Source organism: Leptosomus discolor, chromosome 6 (genome assembly GCF_034619465.1).
Source record: "Leptosomus discolor isolate bLepDis1 chromosome 6, bLepDis1.hap2, whole genome shotgun sequence".
NCBI classification, from domain to species: domain Eukaryota; kingdom Metazoa; phylum Chordata; class Aves; order Leptosomiformes; family Leptosomidae; genus Leptosomus; species Leptosomus discolor.
This window is the reverse complement of record NC_141396.1, coordinates 39,941,053-39,960,066: the sequence shown is the minus strand read 5'-3', so window position 1 is coordinate 39,960,066 and position 19,014 is coordinate 39,941,053. Positions and strand designations below refer to the sequence as shown.

At 39.4% G+C, this 19,014-nt stretch overlaps 1 protein-coding gene across 2 annotated transcripts in view; it reads right to left on the bottom strand.

Moving 5' to 3' along the window:
- The window catches only part of PCDH15 (protocadherin related 15), a 367,987-nt gene that overhangs the window by 207,900 nt on the left and 141,073 nt on the right, over positions 1-19,014 (bottom strand). For both annotated transcript variants that reach the window (XM_086467277.1, XM_086467276.1), the window contains 2 exons: positions 12,978-13,086; positions 5,952-6,064 (listed from right to left, as the gene is read on the bottom strand). In XM_086467277.1, the coding sequence (XP_086323403.1) occupies positions 5,952-6,064; positions 12,978-13,086 (222 nt within the window). The remainder of the gene's footprint in view (positions 1-5,951; positions 6,065-12,977; positions 13,087-19,014) is intronic.

Below are 19,014 nucleotides of genomic sequence, written 5' to 3'. Positions count from 1 at the left end.
ATTCCTGTAATCAAATCTGTGCATCAGCGGATGGTACTTTGTATTTGTAGCCAAGCTTCACACACAATCTTACTTCATTAACATGGAATTTTGTCCGGCTGATAGTCTCTACATGCATACTCAAAGGAAATACAACTGATTTATTAAAACCTCCTGTGCCCAGTCACAGCCTATATAAATGCCACGGCCAATTTGGCAGGAGGAAGCCTTCTAAAAGTTGGAAATCACACTCCATTCAAATACTCAAGCCTGGAGTAAACAGAGCAGATATTACTGCTGGAAAGTTCAACATCACTTCTTGCAGAATGGGACCCAAAATCAATTTTCTTGTAACACTGGAATTTCAAACAGTCTGTTCAACTCTGACACATGGTGCTGACCTTCTGTTACTACCTAAACAACAAGTAAACGCAATCTCACTATAGAACTGTTTCCATGGCATTATCTGTATAAGGTTAATGCCAGTCTGACTGAAACACCACCTGGGAATAAAAGATTTTTGAAATAGGTACATAAAATACAGAAAATACTCTGTAAGGATATTAGGATATTCTTCAAAATAGCTGAGGCACGGTGCTGAAGTACATTTCTGTTGCCAGCACTGTTGGGAAGGCACCAAAAAAACCAAGCAACTGTGATACAAACCAAATCTTTTTGTTTATTCCCTACGAGCTGTAAAACTCTCAGATCCAAGTAGAAGTCTTATTAAAAAGTCAGGCTACAAATGTTATTTGAAGCTGGGAAACTTATATCTCCCCCCTTTCTTTTTTTAAATCTAATTGGAGTTTTTATCGAGATGTCCAATTTACATGAATCTTTCCCAATTTCCCAATGGCACAAATACAATCAAATACAACAGACAGCGGTTTAAGAATTAACCATAGAGGTTGTATGAAAACCTGCTCTAAAACTACATTATAAATTTCATTTCCTCAGTACACAAGTGTCCACATGAGACTAACAAAATCCCCTATTTTTCCACCTCATGTTATAATATTCAAATTACTTTTAGTTAGTTACATCCCCATGCCATTAAAAATGGAAAATCAATTCTTGCAAGAGAAATAAAATTCCTATCCTGATTTTTGACTCTGACATGCGTGCATTTTACACTGGAGGAAACTGGAAGTATTGATTGTTCTAGGTAAATAACATAGACTTGAGAGATACAAGGTATGTCTATACCTCATTAGCCTCAAAATACTTCCAGTCTTTTTTTCTATTTCAACTCCTACAGGTTTCATAGCAATCCTGAATGAACAAATCTCTTGATTCTTCCTTACTTACAGGATACCAACCCACTGCAATATTGATGTACTGGAGAACCAGAGCTGACTTCTGGTATATATTATCAACTGGTTATGCAACAGTTGCTAAGAAAACACTTCCCCTACCCTCCTTTACTCTGGATTACTGTTAATATTTTCAGTAGGACCACCTTGGATCTCAACAGTTGACAAAATGCCCGTAATCGTAGTAACTAACATAGCTATTTGTTTATTTAAAGGAGGATCCATTTTTCAAGGATTTTCACTTGAAATAATCTAAGAAGTCAAGGTGTTTTAAACTATTTTATAAAGCAAAATCTCTTTACTATTCGCTAGTGACAATTTGCCCCCCAGTCTCCACAGACACACTCTTTGGGCCGGACTGACAGCCTTTGTGGTAATGTAGCTCCTCATCCTACTCCAAGAGTCATACAAGTCCCTGTGAACTAAATAACCACTCAGCACAAGTAATTTTATCAAAATCTGGTCTCTTACAGGTGTGGTAAATTCCTCTGTAGTGTAGCATTTCCATTCATTACTATTTCGTTGACTGCGTAAGCACATCTAGCCTTCAGTAGTCCACCCACTTTGCAAATTGATTTTAATAGAACTGTCAGGTTAAATTTTATCACATTGATAAATAACTGATGTTCAAATAGGAAAGGATCAAAATGCATCAATTTGATTAATTCTCCTAGTGGTTTCATGATACTCATCCTTAAAAAAATAAACAAACGAACCAACCAAAAATCTCACTGACACTTTTTAGAGCTAGTAATAAGAACACAGTCTCATGTCTACAGTGCAATGGTCATGTTTTTTGGGTTGTTTTCCAGCAAGGTGATCACAGCTGCTGCCATTTTCTTCAAGCAGTTATACTCTCTCCTACAAGCAAAGAGGTGTCAGTGGTGAAGTTAACTCTATTGAGGACTAAACAGATCACATGCCTTCCTGTTACAAATCATTGTTCTCCAGGAGAAAGACAACTACCATAGTGACAATGCTAAGGAAATGTAGTTTTAACAGGTTTATTATTTTATTGAGAATCTGAGGAGGTTGCCGATCAAAGACGTAATTATTTTTTAGCCTTTGAGGTTGCTGAAAGTGTGCTCCCTCTCACTCTAGCTTTGGTTTGATTTCTCTAGTGACTATCTTCTGTAAAGCAGGACCACCTGCTCCAGAGGAGACTGTTCTCTCCAAATTGTCTGCTTTCCAAAGAGACATGCAAGTCCCTGCCTTTATGGACCTAAATCTTCAAATGGCATACATGTACTTACGAACAAAATTTACACCAAAAGCAGTAATTGATTTCAAAAGAGAATTAGTACTATGAGATGTGATTTTGTATCTCAGGAACAACCATCTATAACAGAAGCAGCAGTAAGCAAAGGGAAAGAACGCTTATGATTCACAACGTTCACAGCCTTACATATTTTGGGTCTCATATAGACAATATTTTAGTTGCAGTATTATTAACACTAGAAAGCCCTTTCAGTTTAAAGGCACTAAATCCACACGCTGCTTGTGACAGCCTTGCAGTTGCCACATGGAAATTTAATGGGACACAAAAAAAATACATGTTCTTCTGTAAAAGACCCTGTTGCTCTGCAGGGAATGGAAGTGACAAGAGCTTCCCCCTAGGAGGGCCAACAAGTTTGCCTCCTTGCTTATCACCCAGTATCTCCTGGAGATAGCAGGGAGGCTGAAAAGCAGCATTTCTTATTAAGAAGTTTAGGGTTTTCCATTGTCCACCTATATGAGAATTCAACATTTATCAGCAATGCAGTTTTTATACCACAGACGAGAGCACCAACTTCCTGTCTGCCTTACTTCACGCACTCCAATAGTCATGTATTGACTTAAACACCTTTTCCATAACATTTTGGCAGAAAAAGAAAATTGATCTCCTGATATCAGAAGGAATATTTTAAAGATTAAATTTAGTGAGTCATGCAAAAGTAGCATATTTTCTGTTTAAAGGGAAACATCACACATTGCACTCCTCCTGATGAAAGAGAATCAGATTCGACAACTTCAACACTGCAAGAAATGCAAAGTTGAGAATGTACAACACGAGAATCTGAAAATTTGATTTGGTACAAGCCTGAGACGTTATACCAGTTCAAAAGGTCCCTGAACAACACAGCATTAAAACTTTTATTATTCTAGCAGGTGGCATATTATCACTCTTTACAGACTGATAATTCTCCTTATTATCCCCTTGACTGCACATATAACACAGCAATATGAACATAATAACACCTATAAACATTTCCATTAACAACAGATCTTGCTATTTAGGCACAAAGAATGTGGTATCAGACCAGTGTAATTGATTTTTTTTAATTGATGTATTATGCTACTGTATATGGCTGCTGAATTTTGACAACAACGAAACCAAACAAAGTGCAACAGGGCTTTAATCCATAACTTCTTAGCAAATTTATTTAGATATTAACCCACCCAAGTTTATTCATCTGTCCCAGTGACAGCAGAACTCCACCACAGGAGGTAAGCTCCAAAACAGATTATTATAAAAGAATCCAATCACACATTATTTCACTCTAAGCATATACAAGCTTTGTACTTTGATGCACACAAAATCGGCTGAGGAAGAAAATTAACACAAGTATTGAAAAAGGTGCCAAAGCTATTCAAAATTCCTGTACGCTGCAATTCTCTTTCATCTTGTCATACTGTACTCACAATTATATTCCTCAGAAGACACAGAAAGAACCTGTATATTAATAAACTTATTACCATCTTTCCAAAGAAAATGCTGCCCTCTCTGAGATGCACAGAGAGAGCCTGCAAAGTTCCTGTGCTTAAAAAATGCTCAGTGTTAGTAAATAAAAGAAGATTTCCTACAAGTTACGCAGGTACTTGCCACAGTCAGCTTTTGCACGGCCATGTACTGGCACAGACACAGTTGGGGACCCAGGTCGCTCTGTCACACCATGTTTGTGTATGTTCCTTCATCTCTCGTTATTTCGAGAGCAGAAGTTTCTATCATCGCTCCCCTCACTCCCAAATGATTGAAAGATTGAGTTTTCCTTCTGCTCTGAAGGAAAAAAAAGAACAAAATCCTACTCAGATTTTCCCTGAGGAATAGCAAGCGTTTTGGTCTGATTGCACAATAGGCCAAAAGCCTTGAGGCTGGCAGCTAGCAACACTATGGCATATCGATTCAAAGAGGTTCGTAGGCCAGTATAGAAGGAGACACTCTTGCCAAGGGGACTGCCTGCTGCCAGTGCCACCATTAACAGCCCTAAAAAAATTAGGAGGGTAGAAGAGGCAAATAAATAATTCTTACCATACGAGTGCAACCCTTGCATTTAAAAATAGATTCAATAATGCTAAAAATCAGTAAGAGCTTTATGGCATCCCTGTGTTAAAACACGCTGTAGTTCAGAAAGGCCACTCTATTCTACATGAAATACACCGATAAATACACAGGTGATCTACTATGTTAAAACAGACCACTGCGATTCCTTTCTCTTTTATTTGCTTCTCTGCCTCCCAATAAATACAGCAAAACCTCTACAATTGTCTGTGTCATTAGACAACTGCTTTAAGGACAATTTCAGACTGTCTCCAAAAGAACCAAACTTAATTCTGCTCTATAGTCAGTTGAGACCATCTTTACTGAACTGACTTTTGCAGTTCGTTAACACAAATTTCACCTGCAGCAAAGCTTATGGCTTTGCACAACTTTGCTGAAAGTAAAATTAATAGCTTATTACATTTAACAAGTTTAGCAACTAAATACTGGTATCATCACCTTCTCTTCTTTTCTTCTTAATCCTAGTTGGCAAAGAAAGCAGCAAATACTAAAAATATTTTATACTTGCAAAACTGGGACTTGGTAACCAGATGAAGATACATTTTGAGATTTTCTGTAAAGTCACACTCTTCACAACTAACTGATAAGTGTTTTGATCATTTGGCTCAGTTAATGAGAACTGCAGACTTATCATGTCAGACTGTAAAATTAAGGACAAAGCACTATGTACAAAAGAGGAAAAGCCAACTCTCCTCATCAATGGTAGGATTTGGAAAGACCAACACCACAGAAGTGTTTTATGCCTTTTCCCAGCAATAGCAGTAGAACGAGAACAGCATCCATTAAGGTTTGGAAGCCTTCTTTTTATTCAAGTAGCAGAGCTCTGGAATAAGCACTCTTTTTTTTTTTTTTTTTTTTTTTTAAATCATCTCTGAACAACAAAAAAAAACAACCAAAAAACCCAATAAAAACTCCAACCCAAACCAAAAAAACCCTGCATGCAAAAATTGCTACAAGATGTGGAGATGATTTTCTTCTCATTCCTCCCAATATTCAGTACTCAGACTATGGGTTTTAAACTGGAGAAACCATGAAATATAGAACAATGGATTCTCCAGCAACTGAGTGTATTAAAAGCCAATGTACAAGCAGAACTTAATCTGTTCATACAATATCAATGTAAGATGAAATGTTAGAACTCGACCACAACTCATTCCCTCTTAAAAAAATACTTCACATCCTTCTACCCTGTGATTGTGCTAAATGATGTCTGACAGGCTAAAAAATAAAAAAGAAAAATGCAGGAAAGACAAGCAAACCCACCCCACGTTTTCCCTAGAGCTTTTTGTTACTAAGCAGTATTCAAAAGCATATAGAAATATGAATTCAGCCAAAATTACCTTAATAACCAAGTCAAACTTCTGGTGTAAATCCCTATTTACTGGCTTTAGGAGCATCAGTACAGCTGTTGTGAGATTCATATGGAAATACTCCGGATAATCCTCAGGAGTACCTGTAAAAAAAGACACCGTGGCTTGAAGAAATGTCATTTCTGAAAGATTTAGTTAAACAACATATTTATTTTATTCATTAGTCATAAAAGGAACAAAAACTAACTCTGCTATTATAAGGATAAAATACTGCATCATGCGTACATGGAGCTTAAGGATTTTGCTACCATTATGAATTTAATATCATTATTTCCATACTCTCCCTAACCGTCAACTGGGAAGCCCTAAGTACTTGATAACAACAGGAGCCCAAACACACCTGCAGCTGGTGGAAATTCTGCTTCTTGGCTTCCAGGAGATACATATAAATCTAATCAGATAAGAGGACATATGGAGAAATGTACTTTCTCTGTAAATCACCTTCCACTTCTATCCACCACATTCCTCAAACCCAACTTGCTAAACACACACCACTGAGACTTCCTCTCTCCAGCTTTGAAGTATGTTTCCCAAGGGGCAGGGTACATGCTGACATTAGTCACAAAGCAAAGAGCACTATGAACTATTTTTTGAGTGCACACATTTAAACAAAGAAAATACACAATGAGATGTTATCACTAGGTTCAAGATAACCATGTTATTACTCACAGATGATGCCTTGACATTTGCAATTTAAAATGCACATTTTAAATACCTTGGTTCTTGCAGCACCTATGGTCAAGCTCTTCAATGCATTATTAATAGCATATACATAAGTAATAACAACGGATACATTATTTTAGAAATCCTTCTAAGAAGAAAAGAAGTTTCTGATCAGTGAGGAAGCACCAGATGAAACCTCATGTAACGGCTACCATTTACTGTCAGCAGTAAATAGTGTCTTCACGGCTGTGAGTTTCCAAGATACTCTCCAACCCAGTTAAATCAGAAGCAGTCAGAGCCTGAACAAATTTGTGAACTCATGGAGATCCAGCAAGGGCTATGCAAGGGATGGAGACAGCCATGGCCCTGCTGTGCCTGGTCCCTAGGCTGGCCAGTGAGTCAGCTGCCAAAACATTCCCACGGTACTGTGCTCAAGCCAAAAGGTTCTAGCAGCACAGTCTGCCACAGCAGGATGTAAGAATTAAGCTACAGTGATTTCAAGTCACGTGATTCTCAAAGAGAAGTATACAAAAAAGTAGCAATGGTGGAGCATGAATTGCCAGGGCAGGATGAAGCAGTAAGCGTATGGGCTATACTGTTCAGCAACAGTCTCTCACCTATCAGGGAACAGAGGCTACACCATCCATTTTTTTTTAAAGACAAAGGGATGTTCTCTCCTCATCTGCGTGGCAGAAAACTGTATCTGCCTTTTCCAGTCTGTCTCTCATCCTAGTTTGTTTTGGTTTAACTGTCTAACTTTCCCTGAGCCAGCCTGACTCTCAGCTGGGCAGCTGAGAGCACAAATCTGAACAGAGCAGGGCTCAGAAAGCCAAAATGTTTAGCAACAGCATGAACTCTGCCATCTCACAGCGTATCCAAAGACACCAAAATACTGATTACAAGTCTAAGATCTATAGTCATTTTAGGTCTAGAAATAGTCCTGTGTGGCAGCTGAGAGGTAGAAAGCACTCCTGGCTGATGGTATAAATGCCTCAGTAAGTCCCCTGAGCCCATGAGTTACAATATCTTAAAGCAGCCATAAGCGTAGGACAAATATTGCTATGCCAAATCCTCAATCCAGTATAAGAGGGCATAAGATTCAACCCCCAAAATAGAATTTTCTGATGAATGATGCTACTATTACTCACCTTTCAAGGGGAATTATTAGAAACTGCTTTTAGAAAGCCAATAGCTATCCCAGGAGATGAATTACTGTCCAAACTCACGTGCAACAATTTAATTTGCAACTCATCAAATGACAACCATTTCCTATATATATATATATTTTTATATATATATATATATATACACATATACACACACTGTACATATTCTGTGACTATCTCTGTATACATGTATGCCATAGACCCAGACAGTTGTAACAGGAAGAACCACTACGGATTATGTTCCTACTACACCACCAGCAGAAATGCAGTTTCTAGCTCCAAGTCCTGTGTCTCCCTGTCCCACCTTTTAATTTCAACTCCTAATTAAATGATCTAATTTTTTAAGAGCACTAGGCATCCAGGAGGAACTCCAAGCTTTTGGCAGATAACAGATTGCTGTAGTCTTAGGAGGCTGCACATCACAAGGGCTGATGCTGAAGCTAAGAAAAACCAAGAGATTAAGGACTAAATGCAAAAGCACCTACAAAGCAGAAAACAAGAGCTTCCCTGAAGGAGAACAAATACATAGGGGAGGACAGAGATGGCTGTAAAAGGCATAAAGTGATCTACAGCAGGGAAGATGAAGCTAATATTGTGTAAGGATTCCAAGAAAGAATTCAAGAAAAAAAGCAGATAAAGGAGGAAAATAGAGCAAGGAAGATGATCAGGAAAGTAAAAATTAGAGTATAATAGAGCCGCATCGCCTGAATCCTAACTGATGATGCCTGCTCAGCTGCTGCCTACCACAGAAAGGATCCAAACCTCAGGATACCTTAAATTCTGAAAGTAAAGTTTTCCAGGAACAGATATACCTGTTTCTGGTACACAAAAGTATTTGTGTTTTGACAGAGCAAAGCAACCCTCAGTCCACACTGTTGCCTGATCTGCTCCCAGAAAGGAGGAATTTCCTACTGCATCTGTAACTACGTGTCTTCAAAACATGTCATCTGCATATTACAGACAAGCACTACTGGCCCTGGCCAGAGAAGTGTTCACACCACCCTTACACTGCTAGTATCTCTCTCATGAGTCCAAGCTGCAAGAAGATGTAACCCAGGAAAAGCAGAGAGATCTAAAGCTCCACAGATGAGCTCTGAGTCTCCTGCCCCCAAAAATTCACCTGGTCTGTGTATCTTGAGAGGTCTACAGTGGTCCAGGACGCACTGGCAGGTCCATAAGGATCCTTGAGAAAGGAGGACAGCACATGAAGGGTGGTACATGGTTTCTTTTCTGTACTTTAGCATATGGAGATGAGATTGCACCATCCACACAAAAAAAGCAGAGTCCTCAGCAGACCTCTGGTTACACTCTTTCGGCCCAGGCAACAGAAGCAGTGAGCTGACAGCCCAGGTGGGAACATGATCTCTTCTGCCTTGATGATCATACAGTGAGGGGAATGACCACAAGGTGAAGAGCACTCTTAGGTTTGCTGTTCTTGGAGGACTTTTGTGGGGCACATTGTCTGCCAGGCAAATGCATCAGGAAGCTCACAAGACTGGAGAGGAACCCACAAAAATCATGTGTGGTTTTGGCTATTCATTTAAATATCAAACCAATAGAACAGTTAATCGTCAGAAATTCGCTGCAGAAATCAGAGAGACAGTTCCAGGGTCAAAACCAGAAGCTGATGATTTAAAGGAAAAATTGACTTTTCCCAAGGACCAGCCCCAGAGAAAAGAAAGCCTTAAAATTACTAGAGAAAACAGCTAAGGGAAAACCTTCGAACAAGGCTGAGCAGTAAATGTAAGAGTAGCATAGGGCTGTGATGCAGTTAGCACTAAGGAAAAAAATGGGGTGAGACTGTAGATAAGAGAAGGTGAGCTGGTTTCCATCCCCTTTTTATTGCACACACATTACATGCAAAAGGATGGGGGCTTGCTTACACACTTGTGTATGCCAGACACTATATGTGGGTCTACTGCAATGACCCAAATATATTAACACTCCTGAAAGTCAAGGATTGGAAAAAAACAGTGCATGAAAAAAAAAATTTCCAAACATCACATTTCCAAATGTAAAGATACTGTGCATTTTCTAAGAAATACAATATTACAGTATGGCCCTAGTTCAATCCTCTTCTCTGAAGTACTTTACCTTGGAAGGCAGTTCTTTCATCACGTTCTTTAGCCAATAGAAGACAACAGCCCCAGTAGTTACTATGCTGTAACTATTTCTCTAATCTTGTTCAGCCTGGAAAAGAGAAGGCTCCAGGGAGACCTTATAGCGTCTTTTCAGTACCTGAAGGGGGCCTACAAGAAGGCTGGGGAGAGACTTTTTACAAGGGCCTGCAGAGATAGGACAAGGGTCAATGGTTGGAAGCTGGGAGAGGGCAGGTTTAGCCTAGATACAAGGAAGAAGTAGTTCTTTACTCTGAGGATGGTGAGACACTGGAACAGGATGCCTAGGGAAGCTGTGGATGCTCCATCCCTGGCAGTGTTCAAGACAAGGCTGGACGGGGCTCTGAGCAACCTGGTCTAGTGGGAGGTGTCCCTGCCCATGGCAGGGGGTTGGAACTAGGTGATCTTTGAGGTCCCTTCCAACTTAAACCATTCTATGATTCTATGATCTTAGGACGGCCCTCAAGAATATTTAAGACCTAATCTTCTATCTTTTTATCAGTATCAGTCCATAACTACTTGAACAAGTACAGTCAGACATCATGATATATCCTTTGAGAGGCTTGCACTCAGAGCTCAGAATGAAAAAGCAAGCAGAAAATAATGGGCTAGTAACACACTCGGGTTATTTCTTCATTTCTCAAGTGCCTTACCCTGAAGTTACTTTTGCCTTCAGCAGTGCTATGCTCACATGAATGTGTAACAAGACTGCCACAGACATTTATTGTTACTTCATTGAGTGAGTCTAACTCCTTTTCAATGAACTGCAGGGGAACCTGTTGCTGTTGGAACTGGAGAGGTTCACTCATACCCTCCCCTCACAGGAAAGATCACTAGATTCAGTGAAAGCAGTGCTGAGGTAGTTACCCAAACACTTGAAAGGCTAGTTAGCCTGAAAGCACGACAGGCAGAGATCTTTATGGGCACTTAAGGATGAGGTTAGTAAGCCGTATCAAACAGAAGTGAGTTATTGCTGCAGTGATGTCGGGTTTCATTAAAAGAAACGTGTCTTTACAGCAGATCCTAAAGACACTGAGAAAGATATGCAGATTTCATAGATAACATCCATAGTGCCCAAAACATATGTCAGGTGGCTTGCACAGGTGAGCAGTGGGAGGAAGAAAGCGGGGTAAAACAAGAATCAAATTAGAACCCAGTCAAATCAAACAAATTTCGAAATCATTCCTGTATTCGGTAACTAGCTTATTCTCTCATTCTGGGCACAGTTCAGACCTTCCAGTGTTTTAAAAAATAAATATGTTTAGATCTAAAGCAAGGGAAAAATCCATATAATGAGAAATATCTCCAAGGCCTATTTTCTGAGAAATTATTTAATATTTTCTGAGGTAAAAGCTAAAATAAAAATAGTATTGCATACAGACTTAAACAAATCCTTTTGAAGACCATGGGGGGGAAAAAGAGATGGCCTTTCCATTGAAAAATCCCCCAACCCAAATTGATCTAATATATCTCCCTCAATTCTTTCTTCAAGTTCAAAATAGTCATTCAATCATTAAAAATATCACAAATTAGTGAAACACAGTAAATATATTCCTGAATAACTTTACAAGTTATGCAAAGAACTTTAAAAAAAATGGACTAAATGTTGCACTAGAGCACAACTGTCAATGGCAGAATTTATAAATAAGCCAAGCCAATTTATAAATAAACCAAGACAATTTTCAAACATAAAAACACCTAGTATATTTACTCCATGAGTATTTATAAATTTCCTTACAAAACAGATTGGCTGGAAGAGGACTAGTTGACAGCAACGCATCCCTTGGTCTGTCAGATTTGAATCCAGTTACAGCATGAAGGAATCGAGCTTGCTTCATGGCTATCCAAACAAAACTTCATTTTTTTTCTCAGAGGGTGCTGAAGTCTGCCACACTGAGGCTCACCTGCCAATGCCATGTCCCTTGCCTTAGTCCTGGGAATGCCTCAAGATCAGTTTGTTGGCACTGAGCAGGCTCAGGCTCCTGCATTTTGCACACAGAGCTCAGGACCTGCACGTTCAGTACAATGGTACCCGATTCATTTGTACCCTCTTCAGATGGTTCTTAAAATGACAGACATCTCAAACCATCAAACCTACTATTTTTCCCCTTTCACAGCAGCACCAGAATATAGAAAAGCATCTTTTTTTTATTCTCTTAATAACAAGCAAAAACTATGCAATCTGCTCACTAAAATCTTTACTTCCACCTCTCCATGGGTGAGAAACCCATGTAGCTGCAGTTTAACACAGCAAGCACGGAAAAGATGTGATTCCACAAAACGCATGACTTTCAATTCCCACAGTAGTCACAAGGCACAGAAATTACTACAGTGTCAGCTTCTGTGCTTTGGGAAGAGCAGGGCTGGTGGAGGACTGCAACAGCAAACCGCTGCCTTAGGCCTTTCCATTATCTAATCATACAAGCTCAGCAACTGGAAACAAATGTCAAGCCCAGGGAAGCAGCAGGAAAAAATGCAACGCAGCAGAAGAAAAGACATCCCCCAGCAAAGTGGCTATTCTCTGAACTCCTTCTAGAACTGCATTCCTTTCTGGCCAGAAAACGGCATAGTCAACTAAACAACCTTTAAGTTACAAGGGAGAGCATGCAAGCTCACAGGCAGTAAAATTACAGGTGGATGCAGTAAGACCCTCTAAGCTGCTCTGTGCCAGAAGACTTTTGGAATGAAACCTGCTCTAATTGTCTGTCTTTAGCATCTTTTATTGTGCCTTTGCACCCGTGAATGAAAAATGCTTTGCAGCATAGCTATGAGCACAGACAAGTCTCTTGCCTTTTGCTTGTTCTGTTGCTCCATTTGCTAAACCAGACAATTCTGAATCTAATCTGAATAAATAATAATAAATAACGCAGCCATCTGAAATAAGCTTCTAAATTGCAATTAAACGTAAATAGGTAGAACAACAACTTCAAACATCCCACTAACCACAATACGAATTTCTATTAGGTTTCCACTCCCCGAGTCAATGTTTTTCTGGCTGGTCATAACAAAGCAACTGATTGTGAGTGATAGCAAGTGTAGCAGACACCAACCAACTAGGATGGAATACAGGATGCCTGGTCGATCAGAAGGAGGCTGGATGTTTCGGTCCTGATCTATGGCTTGTATGGGTGGAGTGACGCTGATGGGATTCACACGTGCCTGAAATGAGAAATCAGACAGATTTGAAACAGATAAATTAGAAAGCCAGTAGGTAGATCTTTTAGGTTTAATATAAAAACATCCCACTAAAAAGGATACCTGCTGAAGTAGCAGGAGAAAAAGCACTCATATTTAAGAATAGTTACAGCACATGTCCCTTTTGAAATTGAAATTAAGCAGGCAACATATATATTTCTACAGTAATCTCCTTTCTTTTAGATACATTTTACACTATAATAGTATCTTCTAGGAAAGGAAACTTGCAAATGTTCAAGCAAATGCTTGACTATGCTTCTATAAATAGTCCCTTCAATCAGACGTTTCAGACACCATCAAAGCAGTGAAATACAGCAAATGCCTTAAAAAGGGAAACAAAACCAAATTGAATTTGAGAATCATTAGGAGCTAGAGTGGCTGTGATACACAAATACATACTGCAAAAGAAATTCAAGCCAAGGTACAGACATTTCAAGGATAGGTCCATTTGAAAAGCTTGTATGGACATCGCAATAATTCACACCGTTTTTCAGAAGTGGAGCGAGCTCACATGCTGAACATGGAAACAGAAAGCCAGAAAAAGCATTCTCAGGCCTTCCTCTTGTTCAGTAGCTGTTACCTACCAACATGATAGCATTCCTGTACCTACTAATAGCACTCAGCCCTCACTGTTGTTTTGAATATTTTCTAAAGTTTTCCTACGCTGATAGACTCTACAGTGCTAACACCAGAGCTGCCATTCCCAACTCTAAAAGAACAATTTCAGTAACCTTGGCTGCTTAATCAAATAGAAATGTAGCTACCCCATGAATGTATATGCACCAGTCTTTTCCATCCCCTTCTTGGAACTTTTCTCACATAGCAAAAATGTTTAATAACCTCTACGAAGAAACAGACCCCTTTTTTCCACATATGACTAATCCTGGCAGCTGTTGCTTTGGAAAGCTCTAATGCTCCATGTTCTGCAAGAAGGAACTTGAAATTTAGTGTAGGAATGGGAATGAGACCAGTCCACACTTGGCCAAGTTTTGGCACAACCTTTAGAAACTCTCCTGTTGAGATCTGGAAGAAATCTGCAAGAGCTTTAGCGACACCTGTCAACAAACCTCGAGGGAAAAGAGGTGAGCCAAGAAACCAAGACAGGAATAGATGAAAGGCAGTTTGCGAGATGGGAGAGTTAATAATTCCTCCTGTAATTTCAGATATGCAGCCATACAGTCATCTGCAATAACACAAGCTATTCTATCCACGGTTTGCCCACACAGAAGTAATTTTATACAGGTCACTGAGGTCCAACAAGGCTTTTCGAGGCCCACCAGCCAGGGCTTGCGGCCACACATGATTACATAGCCCTCAGCTTGGGGTGCAGAGCATCTGCCTACCAACACGGGACTGGCACCTTCTCACTCTGCCTCTCTGCTCATGGCTTTTTCCAAGTTCCCAAAGAGCAGGCGAGGTCCTTTGTCACATGCTTCTTTCCACTTTGACTCTCTAAAATATTCAACTCTTAAAAATGTAATGAGGAAGATGAGCTCAAAATAGGCATAGAGAGAGACAAAGATATATTTGACATAGGTTTGAATTTTTAAAATACTTTAGGACTGCATGAAAGTTACATACTGAGAGATAAGATTATGCATAAAACTGTCCAAGACTAGAACACTGTTTTTGAATTTACAGATCAGTTGAAGCACTCTCAGACAAATCTAGATTATAGTTAAAAACATGTCCACAACAAAAACAGTCTCAATTGCTAAGGGCATCTAGGTTTTAAACTCACCACTACAATATTGCAGGCCAAGCTGAAACACCTGAGTCTACACTAGAGTAACAGCAATGGATCTAGCCTTGTCAATAACAAGCTGCCAGCTGTACCCGACTGCTGAAACTTGACTAAAATAATAATTGGTGGATATATAACTCAGACAGCAAGGATGTGTGCTTTACTCTCCAATTCAAGGAGAAGCTGGAGAGCAGCATTTAGAAAACCTGCATTTGAAATTAAACAGGTTCTACGTGAACAACAGATATTTTATCCCACGCTGCCATCATTACACTGACTCCTCAGAACCAAAACAATCAATTGAACAGAAACAAGTTGTATAAGAAAATGAAGAAGTGTAAGAAAACCAAGAACGAAACATGAAATCCACTAAATTTTTATTCCACACAAGTTGGTTTTTTATGTACTGCATACACTGAAACAGGCTGTTCATAAACCAGAAGACATCATGCAACAGGATCAGCTGCAATCCACTGAGATGTTTAGGGATAATTTAAACTTGCTTTGAATTAAATAGGCTGATGTGCCTTGAAGCAAAGCTGAAGGTACTTCCACACTGTTTCAATAATCCATAGATAATGCAAGTACCTTTTTCATTTAAACTTAAATTAGAACTATGAAAACATAACTGCACAAAGAAGCAGTCATTAAGTATGTTAATAAATTTGTAAAAGCACACATAGGATCATTTCAGAAGGTGTACATACACTTCTCAAGAAAAATAATTATTTTAAAAATTTGTAGTCAAAACATGCTTTGATCAATAGCAGTAATAACTATGATTATTACATAGAAATACCTCTTTCTTTCCTGAGCACTGTAAAATGGAAAAGGCACAAACAGGTGCTCACAACATCCCCCAGGTCCCGCTGACGTGGTGCTGCTCGGCAGCAAAGCTGTCAGGGCTCAAGGGGCCTGCGGTACCTCCCCAGAGCCCATCTCGCTGGTCCTGCCCCTCAAACTATTCCGCATTAGCAGTTGTTGCTAGAGACAGGCAGACCACAACAATACAATACCCACCACCAACCTCACCAGGAGGTTCAGAGAAAAGATGAAGCTTTGCTCAGCCCTTTGAGAGAGAGAGGACAGAGTCACACACCAGCAGAAGGCAGCTCCTGACATAAATGGAGGACATAGAGCCTCCTTGCAGCCCTACAGAGTCGGCAAACACTTCAAAATGGGGTCTGTGGCAGCCACCATTGCATATTAGATCCAACATCCTTGCAAAAGACAAAAAAAAAACCCTCCTATTGCTGTCATTCTCAGCCTCAAAGGAGAGCTTCATAAAAAGATGGAAGCTCATTAAAAGGAAGGGAAAACAGATTACTGAAAGAGTGGAATGTTTGAGGGGCCCCCAACTACTTAAGGACACTCAGCTGGAGGCAAAGAAAAAAAGCACATGGGGTTTTTACCAAGACAGTCTTGAGAAAGGGCAAGGCAAGTCAGCATGGCTATGCAGTGGTGCAGGGAAAGTTACTCAGAATAAAGAGCTGGCCTTCAAAAACCAGCCACTTCCAAGTGAAGAACATAAAAGGGTTCACAGCTCTGGCAGAAGCAGGTCGTTAAAAAAAAACGTACAAGGAGATCCTGTCAGTTCTAGACTAAAATAGGCAGTAATTTATCTAGTCTTCCCAGTTAGGGAAGAGATCTCTCAGTTATCGGTTTTGGTATTAACAGACTTCCAGATGCTTCAATATAGCAGAATACACTATCAGGCAGGACAAAAAAGAAGAACCCAAACCCCAACTTGCAAACATTATCACAAGTATTAATAAATTTTAAAAAATAAATCCTTCTTCAAACAGAACTGTGACAGGAAGGCTGCCAGGGAGTCTACAGGTCCAAGAGATGATAAAGGCAAAAAAAAAAAAAAAGAAAAAAAATCTCAGAGACAATAAGGTAGTAGCACAAAACCTCTTTTTTTTTTTTTCCTTCTTTTGTGTTCACCACGAAAGGACTCTCATGGGTCCCCATGCCAGTACCTTCTCCATGCAGGATGCCTAGCAGGTCCCATAAAAAATCATAGCATCCAGAGACATTATGGACTGAACAAGCCGAACAAATAGTAACATGAGGCCAAGAGCAGACGGGTTTCTAAAGGAAGGCAAGAGTGAATTGTACAAACTTGCTGTGCTATGTGATCTCCTGCTCAAAAGTACTTTAGTACCTTAGGAATAGCAGGTGGCAAACATAATACCAAAATCAAAAGGTTCCCAAGGTGACCCAGGGGAATACCATCATGAAGCTTGAGGCTTGTACAGGGAAAAATTAGCAGATGATTTAGTAACAGTCTGAGCAAATACAGAAATTAATACACTACACCAGGGAAAGTCTGGTTTTCTAAAGAGGGAAATCCAGCCCCTCAAACTGACTGTGGTTCCCCGCAGGAATCACCACAGAACCATTTGATACGGCACATGTAGGCTTCCAGCCAACTCTGACAAGCTCCCATACGAAATACTCTTAAGGAAATTTGGCCTTGACAGAAAATAAGTGAAGACCTGTGTATTCAGCAAGAGTTAGGTTAAGAGACATGAGGCAGAGTAGGAGTAAGCTTTCTGTTCCTGTAGGGAGAGAGAGGAGATCCACAGAGACCAGTACCAGAGCTGCTCGACTCATTCCTACGTGACCTCAAAAACACGGGGCAGAACACAGTAAGAAGAATTACAGATTATACTCAATTATTCAGAGTAGAACGGATGAGGGTCACCTGCAAGAGACTGTCATTTTAAGCACCAAAGGCCACATACTTAATGAAGTGCCTCAAGTTTTTTCACATTTTCCTTGTACATATTCAGTCCTTTTATGAAAAACCACCAACCCAAACTCTTAGTACTCCTACAGAGGGAAATCTTCTCAGCTATGTTTGGGAGCGCGACAAGGAAAAATGATCCTCCCTTTCAGTGAAATTGAACAAGACTTGACTGCTTAGGGGCTGTGAGGACAGAGCACTAGGAATCTTTCCCTCAGCTTTTTTCAATAGAAAGATGTCATGTAATTCATTATGAAACGATCAGTGAATTATAAAATATTTATTTGCAAATGTCATGAAAAAGTGGCATTCGACAACCTCAGTCACCAAACGATACATACTCCAAAAAGCAACAGCATTGAGTTTCCTCGTGGGACAGATGGGAAAGAAGACTGGATACATCTGAAATTACTGTTAGAAAACTGAAAGGGCTAGAAAAGAAGAAAACCACAACAGCAAAGATTCATTCAAATGCTTTGTCTTAATGCATTTAGCATAGAAGAAAATGCTTATGTTAATTTGATATGCTCTTTTTGTGTCTTGCTTTTCTTTGACCTGTGCAGTCAGCCAAAATGTGGCTGCAAATTGTTTCTGTTTAGAAGAGAAACCAAGAGAAAGGAGCCAGGTCTCCTTTAAACAATCCTGTTTATTCAGTAGAAAGGCAAAAGCCACATTTCCCTGGAGAATAGAGAAACTGAGCTTCCAGACACCAGTACTTCTGCTAACATCTTTGAACGTACTTCAACCACAAAAACTCTTTTTGGTTTTAACCTGGAACTGACTACTACCACCACGTCTGGGCCAGTCTCTGAAGTTTTCTTCTCTGCCTGCTTTTCTATTTTGGCATACACACCTTCATAACGTGGTGACACTCTTTTAGTTGATATCTCTATTGCAAATAGTGACACATGGCTAGAATACAGATGTCTAAGTAGGATAACATGATAATAAATATGATATTAATAAAACAATAGTGACTGGCAGAAATTTCCCTTTTTTTCTTACCTGAAAAATACATTTAAAAAAAACTAAAGCAAAAGATCTTTAAACTGCAAATCATTGACTAGTCCTAAAACTTGCAAAGGAAGTCATAAACCTCTGCATGCATTCATGCAAGAGTGTTTTAAGCTCCTACTAAAGATAGCGAGGAAAAGGAATAATTGATTTTTTTAATTTATTTATTAACATGGATCTTAATAATTTAGAATGGCAGTTGCATTCAATAATCCAAACAGTATCTCTAGGCATCTGTGTACAAACATGTATTTTTTTCACCACCACATGGTGACTGAGATACCGTATGAAACAATTAAAAGGTAATTTACAACAGAGATGCAGAATATGCATTTTATGCTTTCAAGCATAATAAACCAAAAGTGACTACTTTTAAAGTTAC